Source organism: Fragaria vesca, linkage group LG6 (assembly GCF_000184155.1).
Source record: "Fragaria vesca subsp. vesca linkage group LG6, FraVesHawaii_1.0, whole genome shotgun sequence".
Lineage (NCBI taxonomy): Eukaryota > Viridiplantae > Streptophyta > Magnoliopsida > Rosales > Rosaceae > Fragaria > Fragaria vesca.
In genome coordinates, this window is record NC_020496.1 from 37073986 (window position 1) to 37094082 (window position 20097).

At 37.1% G+C, this 20097-nt stretch overlaps 2 protein-coding genes across 3 annotated transcripts; both read right to left on the bottom strand.

The window, feature by feature from the left end:
- Positions 1 to 9763: 9763 nt before the first annotated feature.
- Positions 9764 to 12566, bottom strand: LOC101295839 (carbonic anhydrase, chloroplastic-like). Of its 2 annotated transcripts, none has more exons than XM_004304576.1 (9): positions 11619 to 11763; positions 11328 to 11474; positions 11181 to 11229; positions 10973 to 11089; positions 10816 to 10869; positions 10639 to 10724; positions 10443 to 10548; positions 10025 to 10183; positions 9764 to 9802 (listed from the first exon to the last, which is right to left on the bottom strand). In XM_004304576.1, exons 1-9 carry the CDS (start codon positions 11666 to 11668, stop codon positions 9764 to 9766), a joined length of 807 nt encoding a protein of 268 aa, XP_004304624.1. In that variant the 5' UTR covers positions 11669 to 11763. The 2 variants fall into 2 exon arrangements, with proteins under 2 accessions (XP_004304624.1, XP_004304623.1); XM_004304575.1 differs by lacking the exon at positions 9764 to 9802 and adding an exon at positions 12351 to 12566 and having other exon boundaries at positions 9838 to 10183; positions 11619 to 11677.
- A 1893-nt stretch (positions 12567 to 14459) lies between these two features.
- LOC101294692 (phosphoglucan phosphatase LSF1, chloroplastic-like) lies at positions 14460 to 18732 on the bottom strand. Its single transcript, XM_004306298.1, has 10 exons — positions 18320 to 18732; positions 18133 to 18239; positions 16726 to 17182; positions 16510 to 16581; positions 16153 to 16274; positions 15579 to 15794; positions 15383 to 15488; positions 15187 to 15299; positions 14960 to 15104; positions 14460 to 14579 (listed from the first exon to the last, which is right to left on the bottom strand). Exons 1-10 carry the CDS (start codon positions 18638 to 18640, stop codon positions 14460 to 14462), a joined length of 1779 nt encoding a protein of 592 aa, XP_004306346.1. The 5' UTR covers positions 18641 to 18732.
- Between the last annotated feature and the right edge of the window lie 1365 nt (positions 18733 to 20097).

Consider the following 20097-nt stretch of genomic DNA (forward strand, 5'->3'; position numbering starts at 1 on the left):
GAGAGAGAGAGAGAGGATCACAACGAAAAAGAAATTAAAGACATATATATAGTGTATCCGTAGTAGTGAACAACACTTTTCACCATGCCATGAATCTAAAACCCGTCTTCATCAATATGTGCATGTAGGAGTGGATGCCCTCCAAATTAAGAAAATGGGTGCACACTTTAATCATCAGAGTGAACAAAACAAAGGGCAGAAGGTACCGAAGGCTTTATACCTATTTTTGGGGGTTTGCATTGATAACCTATCTTTGGGTTAGTTTGGAAAAAGAAAGAGAAACATCAAGATGTCAACATTTAACTAAAATTGAAACAACAGTGTCAATGCAAAACCTCCCAAAAGCTGAAAGTAGGAAACTGATCCATGCTTAATTAACTACCCAAAAAACTTAGTCAGGAATTATAGTAATGAAACCTGTAGTTCTTGAGTGGCGCGCAGTTGCTGAGGAAGAACACATCAGTAGTGAGCATCCCTCTCTTATTTCTCGGTAAATGCTAGCCCCTGAGGATCTCTCATCAAAGAGTACCCACTTCAAAATCCTAGTACCCTCTCATAGATGCTATTTAAGGCTTATAAACAGGCAAACAGCCAAAGATTGTTTAGTTTTAGGAGGACAGGAACTTGTTGGAGGCCTAGATTGCATGGTTCAAAGAAATTTCTTGGCAGTCAGGTACCAGAATGACTAGGCCTAGATTTCAAGCATGTTCATGAAGATATATAGTTAGATACTTGTGTAGATATTAACATAGGTAATCTATCAGTAATTATATTGCAAAGTAGTAGTCGTCGTGGTTTTGAAAGTTTATATAAGTAGTGTGCAAGCGCATGATACAGTGTGAACTTGAGTGCTTAATCACTTATCTAGTGCAATGGTAGACATCGTTATTCTGATGGCCTCCTTCATTTTATCTGTATTATATCCTTTTATAATTACGGACAGGAACTGAAGTATTATATTAACAAGCCAATATTAGTTTTACATTCAGCCAATTTCACTTCAAATTGTCAACAAGCCACAACATCAATAGGTAGAAACAATAGGCTGATGCCATGACCTACTTGTAGAATTGCACATCTGTTCCCTGAAGACAAGTCTCCTTGCTTAGCTGCACCAAGGGTAATCTTTACTATGTCATCCCAATCAATGGATCAAAGGGATCAGTTTCCTTGTCAACACTCTAAGAGAGCACAAGAAGAGTCATTTATATTCTTGCCCAAAGTTGAAGCCGTAGTGGTAGAATCACTAGAATGATATCAAAGTTGATACCCTAGTGGGCAGTGATGCTACAATCATGGGTTTACTATATTCAGTTTCCTAACCAGGATTTCCCACAATTGGATCCATGATTTTTGATAAAATCGTTGGAAGAGATCTAGATGGATGCATTATGAATGTTATATTCTTTGTTTCAAGGAAAATATCATATTCTTTGTTTTCAGTTTCCTAACGAGGATTTCGAATTCCCACATTTAGATTCATGATTTTTGATAAAATCGTCGGAAGAGATCTAGATGGATGCATTATGAATATTATATTCTTTGTTTCAAGGAAATTATCATATTTTTTTTGTTACGACTTATGATTGCTAGACAAGCAAATACATGGGTTTGGATCGCTTTGCCTAATATATCATAACAAAAAGAAGTTAATAATAAACTACCATGTTCGGCTCTCATTACTTAGGGCGATCAATGTAAATTATAGAAGAAGGTAAAATTGAACTTTTCTACAATCATGGGATTTCTGTATCTTTTGATATCCCTGTCAAGGATATTCCAAATTCTTAATTAGAGAAGAAGGTAATTACTTAATTATGAGAGAATTAGGAATAAATATTCCTTTTTCTAATTCTTTCAGAAGAAGGTATCCCAAACCTAAAAGGGAAAGAAAAAGGATTCATATCCCAAATTCAGCGGGTAAGATTATGTTGTAGTCCCTATGTGGCAAGAAATCAACTAACGTTAATGGTATATATTCCTATAAAAAAAAAGGTTAATGGTATATAACTATATATTAGCTATATCGGCAAATTAGTGTGAATACCAACGTTGAGAAATCGAAAATAATGGCATGGTGTAAGCGGCATTGTCTTGCAATCTTGGAGGGTTTAGCAGCCAGAAAAGTAGTGACCGCGGTAGCAACGTCAACATTGGCAAGAAATTGGAAGAAGGAGACAAAGAATATTAGCATATTTTCAGAATTTATAAGAAAAAATTCTTCTACTCTAGCATCAAGTGCGGCAGAGGAGATAAAGAAGAAAGGAATCATGGAAGAAGAAAGCTTAAAGCACAAGTCCCTATACTTATGCTTCGTGGATAGCACTTGCGACCGCAAGCATATTCAAGTTGTCTGATCCATCAAATTAAGTCATTTGCTAGAACCACCAGTACATGGCGGCGATGATCTGAAATTACAAAAAGTTGCTTCTAGATGTGGACCGGATACTGTTGTTCCCAAACCTGGAAGCACTGGTGTCATCGGCTCCAAAATTATTTTTCCTGGTGGTTTTGTTGTTGTTGAAATGGAGAAAAGTAACGATTATTCACTAAGTAAAGAAGTTTCTCTGTTTGAGACAGATCTAAGCATAGATCCAAATCCGAAATTACAGCCTTCGCAAGTTTTCAAGATCAGTAGAGCTGGACCTGTTTTAGTGGAGGTGGATAATAAACTGTATCGTTTCGATAGTCAGTGTGACTGTGAGTCATTCGAGGTATTTGACGCAACACAGGATGACTGGTTGCCTTTGGATGTGCCTCCTCGGAAGTATCCCTATGACTTCATTCATGCAATTGCAGGTACCAATATCTTACTCTGGGGGAGAAATCAGAACGGAGTGTACATGTTTGACGTGACCCACTCGAAAAAAGGATGGACACAATTAGACCCTTGTATGGGAAGGTACATTCAGTCTATCGATGGTTATGATCAACTATTTGTCAAGTTGAAATCCGGTCATGGTGATGGTGGGGGTTTTCTTATGTTCTCCATTAACTTGAAACAATCTCATACAGTACTAGTCTCCCACATGTCACAGACATGTGATTCATTGAACCCTTTGGAACCTCTGCAGCTACCAGCAGAGACAAAGAGGCCTCCAAAAATCAAGGGTGATCGATGTCGGTTTTTCCATCTAGGGGGTCAAAAAGTTGGCATTGTTTTCTCCAATGACTGTTTAAATGATTATGATAAGGCTAGTTATGTTGATTATTATGTATCTAGTTCTGATTACGACAACAATGGAGAGAAGGAAGATGGTGATGAAGAGAACAAAGACGATTGCCACAATAATGATGTATTTTTTTCTGATTACGACAGTGATGGAGAGAAGGAAGATGGCGATGAAGAGAACAAAGACGATTGCCACAATAATAATGAAAACGGTAGCTCTTGTAATGTTATTAATCAAGACCCTTATGATAGTGACAAGACGAGCGTTCTTGTCATAATCTTTGAATATAAATTTGTTGAGGAATCCATGGATATCATATACAAGTCGGTTACTTCTCATTGCCTTGAATACTCTGCCAAAGATCCAGAAGAAGAATCTCCAACCGAATTCTCAATCTTGATAGGTGCCCATGTGTTGTAAACTTTATTTATTTTTTTTTAAAAAAATTCTGAATAGGTGCTTTAAACTTAATTATAAGCTTTGTTGTTTGTTTTTATCTCTATATATTTTCTATGCGATTGCTTAAAGTTGTCTTAGCCTTCTGCAACCATTATTTGGTTTTTTTGTTCACTCTGATGAATTGTGCATCCATTTTCTTAATTTGGAGGGACTTCACTCGCCTTGTCTTGGTTGATGGAGACGGGTAGTTTCTTTAGAGCTAGGAAGTGTTTTTATATGTAATCAATCAATGACCACTAGTACAAACATACACATCCAGGGTGTTTAAAAAACACCATGGAATGTATTTCATGGCGTTTTTTAGCGCCATCCCTTAACGTTGTCTTTTGTATAGCGTTTTAATGGGGTTTGAAAGTTTATGAATATTTTTTCAGTTTTTTTTACAAAAAATTATACATTGAATTTTTGATTAAATACAGAAAATCAACAATCACACATCATATTTACAAAACTCAATGTTTTATAGAAATACTAATATGCAATACATTCATCAGTGTTGCTTCTTTACAAATTCATGTATATGTAAGTGGAGAGAAAGAAAACTAAAAAGAAAGCTAAAAAGAAAGAAAATAGACAACACAAGTTGCTTTAGAATAGCTAAACCAGAGTGTAATGGCCGGAAATGATGGAGGTCAGCAGCGGCTGCCTTTGGAACTGGTGGAGAATACCAACACCTGCTATATACCAAATAGATAAAGATAAGACATTAAACAAGATAATATTCTTCGTCCAAAAAAAAAAAAAAAAAAAAGATAATATTCCTATAGCACACCATAATCAGACTCAAGATATTATACAATAATGCTAACCATTCAAAACTTTTAAGGAAACAAACACATATATGGTCAAAAACCAAGCAGACAAATTCAGTAGTCATAGAAACTGTAGAGCCAGTTCATATTTTATTCTGATATATAAAGTTTGACCAGCTGTCCTTACCTTACCTTGGAACAAGACCAGCAATCCTTAAACTCTTGTTCGATTTTAAAAGGTACATGAAGAATAAAACACAGCAAGCTATTTTTCTGCATTTAATCACAGACACGATAGGTTAATTCTTTCCTCGACTATAGGTAAGACTTATCCCAATCCTTATTTTCATTTTATTATTCAGTTCTTGTTAAAATTTCTTTCTGAACTTTCTTGAGTTATAAACAAAATTAGTTTGGTGTCTAAGCACAAACTGATGAGAAAATCATACTATTGTACCATGCCACATGAGTTATGGTGATATAAGCTAAATGTCCTTCGTTCAAAAGTGTTTGCCTCGTCCCTAATAGAAAACCTAACCCTTAAAAAAAAAAACTCAAATTCCTCATAACCACAATGCAAAGAGAGAAGGTGAAGTTGGGGGTACCGTGTTTGGGGTCGTTGGGGACGAAAGCGATGTCGAGGAGGACGACACCCGGATCAATAAGAAGGGAGACTTTCTCCCACTCGGAGAGGGCTTAGACGGTTGTGGGTAGCCGAGAAACAACACGGTGCATAAAATTATAAAACCAAATTGAAGTTCACTATGTGCCAACGAAAAAATAGGTCATGTGGGTACACCAAATTATAAAACCATAATAAAGTTTCTTCCTACGACGTTATACATACGTCATGGATGCATAAAATTATGGCGTTAAAGAAACGCCGTCTTTGTTTCTTTTATGGTGTTTAAGAAATTAACGTTTAAAAAATGTCACGAATTATTCATGATGTTTTCATATCCTAACGTCATTAAATTGACTTTCTATTGACGAAGTATAAAGTGTACAGAATAAGATAGCAAGAGAATCATCATCTTATTTATTGATATGAGTCATTTATATAGGGAATTACAAAGTACCAATATGGTAACGACAATGAATACATAGTCTTATTTCAACTACATATCCTGATGACATAAAACCAAGGCACACATATGAAATATCCTAGAACACTTCCCCTTATGCCGCGTGTCTATTGTTATCCCACACCATTCATTGGTGTCTATAGGATCAACACACACCAATCTTAATGGTGTTCACTATATAGTTAGTACACAGTACTGCACATTTCTCTGTTTATATGGTTGATTAGTTTAATAAATTTCTAGTCTCTATTGGAGATTTTAGATCGGCAAAACTGATGCGACCTTGCATGTTGTGTTCAAACTCAGGTGATTGTTGGGGTGTTGCTTGGTGACCAGAAAGAAATAATACATGTTGTTATTAGACCAAATTAAGGCCGACGAGTCATGACTTACCAAATGGTCAGTCTGGTGTATCTAAAATGCCATACATATTTGATGGATTGCCATTTGTTCTTATATATACAAGCTTGATGATAATGCGGTTCTCTTGTGCATAATTGTAATTACCCCATATGTTATGTTTTATATGTAGTTCAATGCATATATATGATGTATCTGATGGATTGTTATTTGTTCTCTTGTGCGGTTCTCTTGTGCATAATTGTAATTACCCCCTATGTTTTATATGTAGTTCAATGCATATATATGATATAGAACCAGCAGTGTGCACAAAAACAGTGCCGCCCATAGAGATTATGGATGGTAAATTGGCTTGTCTAGCTAGCCAAATTGGAATCGAAATTAAAATTCTGCATGGTTGAGACTTTCACTCACTTTTTATATTAAACATGTTGGTTCCGAGAAATTTTCATTGCACAAGAACTTTTGTGTATGAATAAACTTAGCTAATGGTATGATCGTAAACTACCGAAGGATCAGAGTTAGATCAAAAACCAAAACTGAAGCCCTGGGTCAAAAACTAGCTAAAATCATTATGCATAGTCTATGGTAGAACTGACAAAAAAAAACGAGTCTATGATAGAAAATAGAGACAAAACCTAACAACAAAACACATGATTAATTTTACAACACAAGCACCTATCAAGAAGGAACTATAGGTCTGGTATTCTCCATGATTCTTGGTAGAGTATTCAAGACAACGAGAACTAAGCAACTTGTATTTGATGTATATGGATTCCTCAGCAATTTCGTATTCAAAGATTATAACAAGAACTCTCGCCTTATCACTACCATCAGGGCCATAACAACCACCATTATCATCATTATTGTGGTCATCATCTTTGTCATCGTCGTCATCGTTGTCATCATCATCATCATCATCATGAGGGATAAAATAATCACAAATTTCATAATTATGTTTACGGTTATCACAGGAGAAAACGATGCCAACTTTTTGACCCCCCAAATAGAAAAACCTTCATCGGTCTGGACGATTAGATTTTGGAGACCTGACTTTCGGCAGCTGCAGTTGGAGAGGTTCCATAAATTTCAAGGAATCACATGCATGAGACATGTGGGAGACTAGAACTTTATCAGGTTCTTCCAAATTAATGGAGAACATTAGGAAACTTTTATCATGACCATGACCAGACTTCAACTTGACAAATAATTGATCATAAGCATTAATAGAGGGAATATAGCTTCCCAAACAAGGGTCCAATTCTTTTCATCCATTTTTCGGGTTGATCACGTTAAACATGTACGCTCAAGTTTGATCTCTGCCCCATACAAGAAATTTGGCGCCTGCAATTGCATGATTGAAGTTGTGGGGATATTTTAGAGGAGGCACATCCAGAGGCAACCATTCATCCTATAATGGTTCAAATACCTTGAATGAGTCACAAACGTCACAACAACCATTGAATTCGAAGCAATATAGTTTGTTGTCCACCTCTCTTAGAATATATTCAGGCCTAGTAATCTTAAACACTTGGGAGGGCTGCAAACTCGGATTCAGATCTATGCTTGGATCTGTCTCAAACAAACATACTTCTTTACTTAAAGAGTGTTGTACAATATGAGCAGTAGTGTCTATCGGAACAACACCATGAACGAACATAACTTTGGATTTGGAGCCGACAACACCAGTGCTCATAAGATTAGGAACAATCGTTCTCGGTCCACATCTATAAGCAATTTTCTGTAATTTATTCAGATCATCGCCGCCATGTACGGTGGTGACAACAAATGGCTTAATTTGATGGATCGAATAACATGAATATTGTTGGTTGTATAACACTCATCGAAACATAAGTAGAGAGACATAAACTTGAAGCTTATTTCTTCCATGATTTCTTTCTGCTTCTTCTCCTCGCCCTTAAATGGTGCTATAGTAGAAGCGGTTCTTTTTATGAATTCTGAAAAAATGCTAATTTTCTTTGTCTCCTTCTTCCAGCTTCTTGTCAACGTTGATGTACCCGCCACGGCTGCTACTTTTCTGGTGGAAAAACCTTGCAAGATTGTAAGACATTGCCGCTTACTCCATGCAGTTATATATATACCTCTCGCTTAAACCCTAGTTTCTAGGGAGAGGACGTAGATTTACGACTCCGTAACGATTTACTTTTATAAGGGCAGTACATGTTGACAAGCGCAAGCATATACGGTCGATATAGCAAATATATATAATTCAACGTTAGTTGATTTTTTTCTGCATAGGGACTACAATATCTTACCCGCTTAATTTGGGATACATATCATTTTCTTTTCCTTTGAGAGTTTTCTTTTTCTTTTTCTTTTCCTTAACTTTTTAATCTCTTAGTTTTATCCTTGCGAATCTTTGACGTACATGGGATATCAATGTATACAAAAAAATCTCATAATTTTAGGAAAGTACGTTCACTTTTATTAACATAATCCTAGTAATGATGGTCAAACATGGTAGTTATATTATTAATTTGGAAGAAGAATTCTAGAAAGAATAATATTCATAAGTCATGGATTCTCTTCCAAACGTTTTTATCTCCTAATCAAAAATTATGGACCTAATTAATGTGGGATTATCTTCATTAGAAAACGAAAAATTAAATATGGTAAACTCATGATTGTAGCACCAATATTGATTGTTGGTTGCGTGTATCAACTTTGATTCCTGCTTCGGCTGTAACTTTGTTCGTTTAACTATTGAATTTGATTGCGTGTGATTTAGAACCAATAAATCAGCAGAGATTGAAGACTAATATTCTCTTTCCCAATATGTACCGGCGGTGCCAACAAATGGTTTAATCTGATGGATTGAATAACATAAACATTGTTGGTTGTATAGCACTCTTTGAAATAGAAGTAGAGAGACATAGACTTGAAGCTTACTTTTTCCATGATTTCTTTCTGCTTCTTCTCCTCGCCTTTAAATGATGTTATAGTAGAAGCATTTCTTTTTATAAATTCTGAAAAAATGATCATTTTTTTCGTCTCATTCTTTCAGCTTCTTGTCAACGTTGACGTAGCTGCCGCGATTGCTGCTTTTCTAGTGGCAAAACCTTGCAAGATTGTAAGACATTGCCGCTTACACCATGCCATTATATATATCTCTCGCTTAAACCTTAGTTTCTACAAAGAGGACGTAGATTTACGACCGCAACGATTTACTTTTATATGGGCGCAATACTTGTTGACAAGTACAAGCATATAGGGTCAATATAACAAATATATATTATTCAACGTTAGTTGATTTTTTGTTTACCATAATATTTTACCCACTTAATTTGGGATACATATCATTTTCTTTTCCGTTTAGGGGGTTTTTTTTTGCTTCTTTTCCTTAATCTATTAATCTCTTAATTTTATCCTTGCGAATCCCTAACGTGAGATATCAAAGTATACAAAAAACCCCATGATTTTAAGAAAATACGTTCACTTTTATTAACGGAATCTTAGTAATGATGGTCAAACATGGTAATTACATTATTAATTTGGAAGAGATAAAACTGATTTGACTATCCATGTTTCTTAATTTCAATTGTTGTATGAAATCTTTGAGATTTCAAATATGCAATGTTTGTTTTTGCGAGAGTTAGAGAAGTGACATCTTTGGGAGAAATAGTTGAGTTTTTTTTTTAAATATGACATGTTTGAACAAATGTTGTTATATGTTTTTTTATGTGAAGGAATGTCATGTAATCTTTCAATTATGTTTGATTCAATTTTTTTGCAACATAGAGTCATTACAACCTGGATCGAAGCGAGCTAGAAACATGAAGAATTTGGATGTCTTAATTGTTCGTCTTTATATCCCAATCTATGCATGAAATGAATTATATGCGCAATGTATAAGATCGGCATGAATTGAGAGCTCTAGCCACATGACATCTTCGCAACATTTGATCAATCATCTCTAGAGCTTCCAATGTAGTACCGTAGCCACATCTTTGACCTAACACAAGAAAAGACAAAGAAGAAAATTGCAGTATTCAATATGACTAAACTTTTATTGGATTTATTTCCAACCAAAAGAAACTTGAAGTAGTAATACAAGGAGAACCACAGTGATCACCTCCGTTATATTATTTATTTGTACTTAACATAAAAATTAAAATAAAGAGTACAATTGTAGATGAAAATTGGAACCAACTATATATGAATGTAGTGTTCATACGGAGAAGTCTGGAGAAAGGCCAAAATCAACATCCCACAACTCAAAATTTCCTTTGACAAAGTCATAGTAGCCCCCCTTTAATCCGAGGGTCTTGTTCACCAACCCGTCTCTTACAAAAGGATAGCTCAGCAGATTTCCAATGGAAACATTCACAGCCTCCTGCGAAATTTCATACAATCCACGCACACATTCAAACTCCAAAAGAACATTGAAAGATTACTGCATAAAATTGCTCATGATACAACTACAAAAACATTTTTATTTGTTCCTATCAAAATTGTGCAACTAATTAATAGTTTGAAATGTTTTTGGCATTTGCAAAAACAATGTCAAAGGAATCGATTCGCAGTGGCACATCAAAAAAATTTATGAAGGAGTGACTCAAACGAGCTTTGTTTAGCTAGCTATGCTTACTTACCTTTTCACAGTGAGTGCATAGTTCAGGAAATGAAGCACCTTCATGTAGTGCCTTCACCTTGGTCTTGGCAGCTCTACCAATTTTGACCCAGTCTTCAATGAAGTCACTGCACATATAAATGTTCATGCATATATCTCTTAGTCGAAAACAAGTTAATAAGCAATAAAGGTTTAACAAGACGTTAACAAAGGCTTACGTGGAAGTTGGTCCATCATCTGGAAATGACAGGAGTCCCTTAATTCCACCACAAGCGCTGTGTCCGATCACCACAATATATGAAACCTATGTTTACATACATGATCACAAGCTTAATTATATAAGAACCGAAAAATTTAAGCAAAAGAAGAAAGAAGACCTCTAGAGAGTATAGTACCTTCAGATGCAAGACAGCATACTCAATGGCCGATCCGGTTCCGGCGTACTTGACCTGTTTAACCGAGGAAATCGGAGATCATGATTTAGTTAAGAATTGGGAGAGAAAAATTTGGGTGATGGGAATGAGTTTGTGGTGGATAGATTTGTAGGTATACCTTATCATATGGAGGGACCATATTTGCAACATTACGAACAACAAAAGCCTCACCAGGCTGCATATCCAAAATGTGGGATGGGCAAACCCGAGAATCCGAGCATGCAAACAACATAAACTACAATAACAATAGTAAAATTATGTTATTGATTATTAAACATGGATTACCCGGATGCTCAAAGTACATTTTTTGGGGAAATTATCCATACCTTAGGAGCTTGACCTTTGGCAAGTTCACCATATAGTGCTGGGTTTGTGCTGCGAATTATTTGGAAATAAACATTGTGATCAAAACAAAAGGCTTGGTCGTCCAAGTGACTTAGAATATATAAGAGATAAAAGGAGATGGTGCATACTCATATTTCTCTTTCTTGAATTTAATGAAGCCGGTTTTGATTCTCTCCACGGGATCAAAGGGATTGCTGCCGGCGTCGGCGGTTGCCAACTGAGCAGTAATCTGCTCCACTTTCGAAGCTGCAACAGTTTTCAGGTCATCCTTCTCACTGCAACATTTAACCCAATTGGGTTAAGCTTCTTATAATTAACAAGGTTCATACAATATATCATACTTGTATCATCTATGTGTTTGAGAAGTAGGATATATATATACACACACACAACCCTTAAATTGCAGAGATGAAAAGGACCTGAGAAGTTTCTGAAGAGCTGCAATGGCCTCCTCGTAGTTCTTTCCCATATCTTCGGCCTACAAATGTTGCCAAATTGTAAACAAAGGACTTAATTAATATATATTTCACCAAACAATATACAGGATGCTCATAACAATGTGATCCCGAAACGTATATGATATATGCGAGCCGTTTTCGCTAACCGAAATATGCAAGAGGTTTAATATGGGACAAGAACGTTTCAAAATTAACGTCCATGCAGAACATATACAACCTACCTTCAATTTCTATATGAAACTGAATAATAAGGACTCGACCAAGCTGGCTAGTGCCTCCTTTCATGCATTTAGCTTAGCTCGATCTTATATATAATATAAGCAATCGTCTTTCATTTTCCCACAATTACTAATCGAGTGTTCATAGTTTGTACAAGTGTAATTTGTATCTTGAATCCAAACCACACACGTGTGATCAACTCATGTGTAATGGTAGAGTCGTGAGGTAACAGAGAGATCGTGAATTAATGTCTAGTGGCCACGTATGAAACTAGCTGCGTGACACTAATCCAATGCCAAAATGATCAAGCAGATGATAATCAAACAAGTGTAAAGCAGAATCATATATGGGAACACTTCAGCTTCAATGCCTACTAGGGTTAGGGTAGTAACAGTTTTTTTTTGTACATTACATGCATGGCTCAAAATGTAAACCAGAGCGAGCAAGCAAGGAAGGGGAAGAGTGTAAAGTTACCGGAACCGGAGACGGAACGGTGAAAACGGGCTTGTTTTGAATGAGGTTAGGAGGAGATCTGGAAGAGGCAACACGCAACAATGTAGGTTTCCTGGGGTTGAATGAGTTAGGTTGGGAAGAAGGAGAGAGGCCGGAAGAGGAGGAGGCGGATGTGGTGAGGCGAACACTGTTGATAATAGAAGTCGCAGACATTGTGAGCAACAGACCTTGCTCTTGCCTTGGCTTTATACTACTACAAACTCATCGAACCAATTCCCACATATATTGACTGCCCGTTCCGGAAAATGGTAACGAAAGTGAAAGCTCGGTGAATGAGAGCTTCTAACCTCCATGGATGAGGTTTGGACGTTGTAGATCACTCAATTTCTCCTTTATTGCCACTTGCATGGTCTTAGATCAATCGTCGTCTCATCCAATATCTTCGAGTATATTGCTTGACCTGCTTGCAGAGGGAAAGGGGCAGTTTACCACGAGAAGTTTCCGCATTGGCCGTCTCACGAGTTCATATATGCATCATGCCATTGGTTCCTATGATCGATGGATCCAAATTAATCGTGAAATTTTGTATAACGTAGTGTATAGATGAGTTAGACGCATTCCATTCATACTTGTTAGTTCAATAACGAGGTGGATACATTCCAATTCTTCATTAAACTTAGTCTCCATAGTTGGTGACTGGTCGATTAAGGAGACAGAAAATTTATAATGTGACCAACCATTCTCAATCATGGGGCTTCACTTCTAGGTTATACCCACTCAAATTTGCTTTTTTACTTGGTGCTTGGTCAGAATCTTATCCATATTTCTTCAAGGATATGAGGTACTTGTAGATGGTTGATATTGCAAATGCAGGAGTCCACATATTCTTCGACTTCTCGTAGCTTACAATGTAGATAAAGTGAGCTTGTGTGCTTTGCATATACACCACAAGAGCCAAAACTTGGAGTTAGAAGGATCGGAAAACATCACATTAAGGGGATTAAATAGCTGACATGTCACGTGTCACAGTAGAGACCCAATGGGTGATGCATTTCAGAGATAACGTCCTATCCTCAAGCATGGTTCTCGTGGATGCTAGCTACTGAGCACTGTGGATTCGACTTCGACTTCGAATTCTCACGTCTCAATTGTGTGTGTGGTTTTCAAGTTTTGAGTCATTGAGTGCCCTCCCGTCGGGATTGTGATGAAAGTGCTCAAGAGTTTCGACCTTGAAATTGGGTGTCGGCTTCGTAGCCCTCAAGAGGTTCAAACTTGAAAGTTCTTGTTGTATAGATAAACACTTTTATCCACTCAAGAGTAACAATCATTAATCGACACATTTTTGATGCACAAGTTGCCCAACAAACAAGGATAGAAAGTTCGAAATGCAAGTCCTATCGTTCTAGCTGGAAATTGCCTTGTGCATCTAAATAAAACACAGGGAAATACATCAAGTGGTTTTACCTAACGTTTTCCTGCTCATTGTTATCGGGAAAAAAACGTTGTCCTACTCATGATGCCAAGTCGCTCTACATTTCGATCACATCTAGGCGAATGCAAGCTTTTACGACGGATAGAAGTAAGCCTGAGAATGGCAATGTAGTATGACGAGCTTGGCCCTCAGATTTGACATAGAATTGGTTGGCCAATGTGGGTTGGTAAATGAGGATCGGTTTTTTATCAAGGCAGTGTATCGTATCGAAACCTAGGGAAATAGGATCCCTCTTTGGTCATTGCCTTGAACTGGAATTCAAGGAATGAAGCTCGGAGTGATTGTTAGGAATACAAGGTGAGCTAGAGAGGGGGAGGGGGTGTGCTCAAGTTCAGCACATGTAAACTATTATAAGCTCTGCCAAACAATATAGTGATTACTTAACATGTCGACATTTCAAACATAGTGTTGACATCCTTATAACATCTGTCCTAGATGTTAACTGGCGTCCATAGATATTCTGCATCAAACGACTTGTGTAATTTTGTTGTACAGACATAACCTCAAGAAGTTATAATTATAGGAATGCCTACATTAACAGAATGCCTTATTTTTACGACTCAGCAGGAACTAACTGGCATGGTACTTTTCAGTCTCAAAAATTGTATACTCACGGTGGGTGCCGAGGAAATAATACCTTACTTTGGGGCCAGTCTAATGGGGCATATAGAAAATGCAACACAACGAGCTGCTTTTGCCAGCATGAAGCGCTCATTTTCTGTCAATGGTCTCTCAATCACCTTGATAATATTGGCATCCTGAAACAATGAGATACAAACCCGCTCCATAAGTGACGGGAATCATATAGAAAGAACAATATACTCCACAATCAGTATCTAAACAAAGATTTCTTATATACTAAAACTTTGTTCTTCTGTCGGAGTACAAGCAGTGGCTATGTTGTGATATTGACATTATATATGCAGAAGTTCTTTTTGTTGAGTGTTTTCAATAAACTTGCTTAGGTAAAACTGTCTATTAGAAATATGAAGAGTTATTGTAAGAACTGAAAGCAACTAAAGCAGTCCAGTAATCGTGTTAAATGAAAGAGAAAACACGTGCACAAAGTCAGGCACTTCATTCAAGTTTATATGAAAGGAAAGTAGGAAACCAAGAGAAATACGTAAGATGCACTAACTTTTTTTTGTTGTTGAACAGAAGGTCTCACGCTGGCTGTATCACCGATTATGATTACATTGTTGACATTCCCACTGTCATCCCTTTCAGCTGGGGAGGATGTTGAATGTCGCCATTGGTCATTGACAATGAACTTATAGTAATACCTGGAGAGAACATGATACATTAGATCTCCTATTTGTTCCTTGGGACAATTAGGTGACCAGCGTTAGAATGCTCTACACTTACTTTCCTTGTGAAAGTCTAACTTCCAATTCCCATCGTGATCCACCTTTGTGATTTAACTGAATTGGTTCTTTCCAATTATTCGTGAAATCTCCAACCAAATTTACATTCTCCCCCTGTTGCAAGACATGAAGGAGACAGTAAGCACCAACAGAAACACAGAGATATGCCTTAAAGAATACTGAAAGTTGTCACTTACCTCTTGTCCATTCCATACAAAGGTCACAGCATGCGTTGCAGGTCCATCATGTTTGCCATTTTCCACCATAGCTATAAGATCCCATGTTGCCCAAGCAATTGCCGGCCTGCATTTAGATTTCAAGTAAACTTTCAGTCTTTCACAATTCAAAATCATAGTTAAACACCAAACAAACAAGGTGGTTGGTGAGACAAACCTGTCTGGCCTACATAAATGCAACCCAGTTACAAAGTTATACGCTGCGTGAAGAGAAGTATCAGTCATCCAATGCAAGTATGCTATCACGCAAGTAGGAGATCGATCAAAACCACTGGTACAAGTGACATAAACACGATGATTTTTTTTCAATAGACGTAATAATAACCCCACGCAAAAAGGTAGTTTCTTCCTCAAATCAAAAGAATCTCCATCCCTGCAAAAGAAGCACACATTTTAGGAGGTCACACTAGCAATCTTCTAACCGATTAAAGCATTGCATTCTGCATTGTTACAAGACAACAACATCTAGAATCTATTCCCCCTCTAATGAAAAGTAAATGATATCAAAAGCACATTTCAACCAAAACCCAGAAAATGTCCCATAAGTGAAACATAAAAAAAAATCCCCAAAGAGCTGACATTGTGTACTATGTGATGGAATGATTGTAGAAAAAGAAATGCAACAGATGCTGGCAAACTGCTCCAAAGATAGAGATGACCTCAGAAGCAAGAAGCGGTGAGTGTGTTTCAGCAATAAATAGAACACTGCATAGAACCTTTTACTAATTTACCTTATAGGATAGTTGATCATCAGAATATCAAACTTCTGACATGACTCATTTATTGAATTAGAATTGATTCCCCAATTTTGTGTCTCAGTTCCAGTTTGAAAATTTAGTACAGCAGTAATTCCCTGTATGAAAAAATCCATAGCAGTTAAAGAAAGAACAAAATAAATTAATAAACAAGTTAAGTTGCAAATGCTTCAGAAGATATTTCCTTTGTGACCATGAATGTTCACAGATCTTTTTTGATAGAAGCTGATAGTGTGGAATGTGAATATGCATATTGTGTTGATTTCAAATTTCCCCTCACATTCATCACAGAGATTTCGGTTTGCTTTGAATAGAAGGTATAGAACCACTCACCGCAGCATTTGACAATGCCTTCACATCGTCTTCTGTTTGTATACATGACCCGACATATATTTGCTCTGTTATCTGACAATGAACAACAGAAATAAAGAGCGGTTTAATTAGAATTTTCAGAAATCAGATATAAACTATAACCTATGAAAAGATTATAATGCTATCCATTCTCTAGTTCTTAAACAAGTGGCAAGAAGAATTTGATGAATATCACACCTTACTATAGCGCATACCAAGAGAGTGATCATAGTATAACTCGCCCTTTGATCGATCAAGTGCTTTAATATATTCTTCTAGTGGAAAATTTCCGTAAGCCCATTCTCCATCTCCAGGCTCCTCTTCGGACAAAATACAAACCAGTTGGCTTATGGGTTGGGCAGTAGTGTTCCTCTGCACTTTTGCTTGAACATGACCATTTCCGATCAAGGAATTCCATCCTTGTGGTTTCAGAAACTTTGATGAGAACGTGACAAAACCAGAACTGCCACTGCTTCCAGCAGTTGATTGTAAATTTGAAGCCAATACAGAATTGTTCCAAGTTGCAAAAGGAACTCGACCTCTATTGAATAGATTGTCAAGATCATTCATAAGAAGCAGTTGTTGAATTGGAAATGGAGAAAATGGCCTCTCAAGAACAAGACTATAAGATCCTGCCTTCTCCTTCAGCATCTTCCTGAAGAAACCAAAGACTGAAAAAATAAAAACAAAAACCACAATGAACAGACAACCTTCACAGTTAAATTACAAATTCAAAATTCTGAATAGGCTAATGCAAACACTTGATCGCATGCACAGTAAAAAGAAAATGTTTGCTCCAAAACCAGCATGTAGTACAGTTAACCTACCCCATAAACTCTACCCTTCAGATCAATGGACATATGTAGTCAAATCTACTAAACAGAATGCCAATACAGAACAAAGGGTTCCTAAAGTTGAATCAAATACAAATTGTTTGTGGCAATAGCAAACTAATCCAAGAAGTGTATCACCGCTTATGTGAGTATAAAGAAGACCGATTCAACAGCTTGGAAAGGCAAATGCAGAAACTTGATCAAAAGTGCACAGCGAAGAACAAAATGATTGTCATACTGCCATAAATTCCCTTCAATAAACAATGCTATGCTCCAAATCCAGCATTTAGTACATTCAACTTACTAATACTTGTTCAAAACTCTCTAGACTTCAGATTCGAAGTAAAATCTACACAGCAGAACTTCCATAAGTTGAATCTGATACAAATTGTTCATTGCGATAGCAAGATAGTCCAAGAAGTTTGTCACGGCTTAAAAAACACTAATTCAACACCTTGGAAAGTCAATGCCGAAATTTGATCACATGCACAGCGAAGAACAAATGTTTGTCCGCTGCCATAAATTTCATTCAGTGCATTAAGACTATTCTGTCTATTCTCAACCAACCAATACTTCTTCATAAACTCTAGACTTCAAAAATCTACTCAACAGAACTTCCTTAACACAAATCAAATACAAATTGATCATTGCCAACGAGTGTGTCAAGTGAGGTAAATTGTGCAAATTTGGATTTACTGCTCAATTATGGATTAGCAAAATGCTATCAATCACTAAGTAATCAAAGTAAAAAGTTAAAACGGCAATGTCGTACTGTGTATCACCAAAGTCCTTGATCTCACTAAGCCTCTCGTCAGAAGAACTACCGGCCTTTTTCAAAGTGTCGCCCACCATAACTATCCTGGACTTCTCCGCATTCCCCTATCAAAATCAAAATCGGACCAAATCACTCACACAGTCAAAGAGTGAGAACCTTTAAGCTAATGAAATGTCGAAATTACCCCTTTCTTGAGTGCGTGGACGAAGATTTTGCCGTCGACGGAGAGCGCGAAGCGGATCCCGAGCGGCTTCTCGAGAGTGACCATGTACTCGTTCAAGTTCATCTTGAAAGTATTCGAAGAAGACGACGACATCGCGACGATCCTGACCGTCCGTCGGCGCAACAGGAGCTTCTTCTTCTCCTCTCTGGATCCGCCGCTGAAATCGACGGCCGTCGTCGTCGTCCCCCAAAACGAGGAGGCTCCGCCGCCGCAGAGCAATGACGGCGGCGGCGGCGAGCGATCGGGAGCTCTGCAACTCGGAAGAATTTGCAGAGTGAACATCCTTCTTCTTCTTCTTCTAGTAGAATTTGGAGTGTGAGAATTTCAAGAGTTTGTTACAGAGAGAAATGGTGTGGGGGATTATCATCAGTCTCTGGTTTCGGATCACGTGCCTGTGATCACGGCTCACGAGCTTCTCATCGTTTTTCTCTTTACCTTTTTGGTGCCACGTCGGACGGGTTGTGGCCACTCACTGCCCGCCACACAAGATGAGGTCCAGCCGTCCAGCTGTGCAAGGGTAGTTATGTAGTTTAAGTTTTTGGTTCCCGCGTTAGTTTTTTTTTTTTTTTTTCTTTTTTTTAAGTCTGAAAAAAAGTTTATGTTGTTGTTGTGATGCTTATATGCGTAGCATATGAATGAGGGCACAAGTAATAACCATATAATTAGTTACTTTTACAATTTTTGAGTTTGTTAATTTGTTACTAGATACAATGGAGATCAGTGTAAGCATGTTGCCATGTTTTGATTGTTATGACATGAATGCTATGTTAATGACTTTCATGGTATTCTATAATGTTTGGGGCTATTTTTCTAAATTAATTATTAATTTCTTTGAAATCAAAACAATGTTTCAACACAAATAGTGAAATGAAGCAGCCAAGTAGATTGTGAGGATATTTGCAATCATGAAATAAGATCAATGTGGACTGTTTTCTAACATATATAGCAGACTAGCTCATGTTGTTAAGGAATTTACATTCTAACCCTGATTTACTTAAATCCGATTGTGTATAGAAATGACAGTAAAATCAAATCCAAATTGCCTTAAAATGTGGGAAAATAATCGATGAACGTGGAGGATTGAATCATGGTGAGGTGCATACTTCTTGTTCGTTTGAATCATGGTGAGTTGAATACTTCTTTTTCGATCATGTCATGCATCTAATTGTATCTAGTTCGACATTTGCACTTTTATATTAGTTGCTTTCAAATAATCCTTCCTACTTTTATTTAATACTCTCATCATTACTTGTCATTGTTAGGGAGAGTTCATCATTACTTTTGTTTTTTACTCGATAAATCATTATTCGAGTGCAATAATATAGTACGTACATTGCATAAAGTCCTTTCTTTACTCAATCTCCTGTAAGTGGATAAACTGTTCATGGAGGTATACCTATTAAATCTTCCACAGGCGTTTTTGCGTTGTTTTCAACATATTTCAACTGCGTACGTTGTAGTGAGATCAAGCTAGCATATGCTGCGTCTTGCCCAAACATCATACCGATCGAAAATAGAATTTGCGAGCTTATCAAGTTTGGATTCCTAGCTAGATAATGCAATTCCATTGAATCGACAATTTACGGCCAATGCCAATTAGGAGTCTCCAGACTCACTCTCCAAACACAAAGAAGGCGCGAGCTGCCTCGGCCTGAGAAGGTCCGAGTATCACCAGTGGCGTAGATAGAATTGTAACTTAGAAAGATCAAAATTCATATATTAAGAAAATAAAATTTGCG

Coding starts and splice junctions, on each gene's coding strand:
- LOC101294692 (XM_004306298.1), bottom strand. CDS start 18,640: ATGTTCACTCTGCAAATTCTTCCGAGTTGCAGAGCTCCCGATCGCTCG. Junction 16,275..16,509: donor AGGCATTGTCAAATGCTGCG/GTGAGTGGTTCT, acceptor TTTTTCATACAG/GGAATTACTGCTGTACTAAA. Junction 14,580..14,959: donor CTGTTCAACAACAAAAAAAA/GTTAGTGCATCT, acceptor TCATTGTTTCAG/GATGCCAATATTATCAAGGT.
- LOC101295839 (XM_004304575.1), bottom strand. CDS start 12,542: ATGTCTGCGACTTCTATTATCAACAGTGTTCGCCTCACCACATCCGCC. Junction 11,678..12,350: donor CCGTTCCGTCTCCGGTTCCG/GTAACTTTACAC, acceptor CAACATTTGTAG/GCCGAAGATATGGGAAAGAA. Junction 11,090..11,180: donor CCAAAGGTCAAGCTCCTAAG/GTATGGATAATT, acceptor TTGTTATTGTAG/TTTATGTTGTTTGCATGCTC.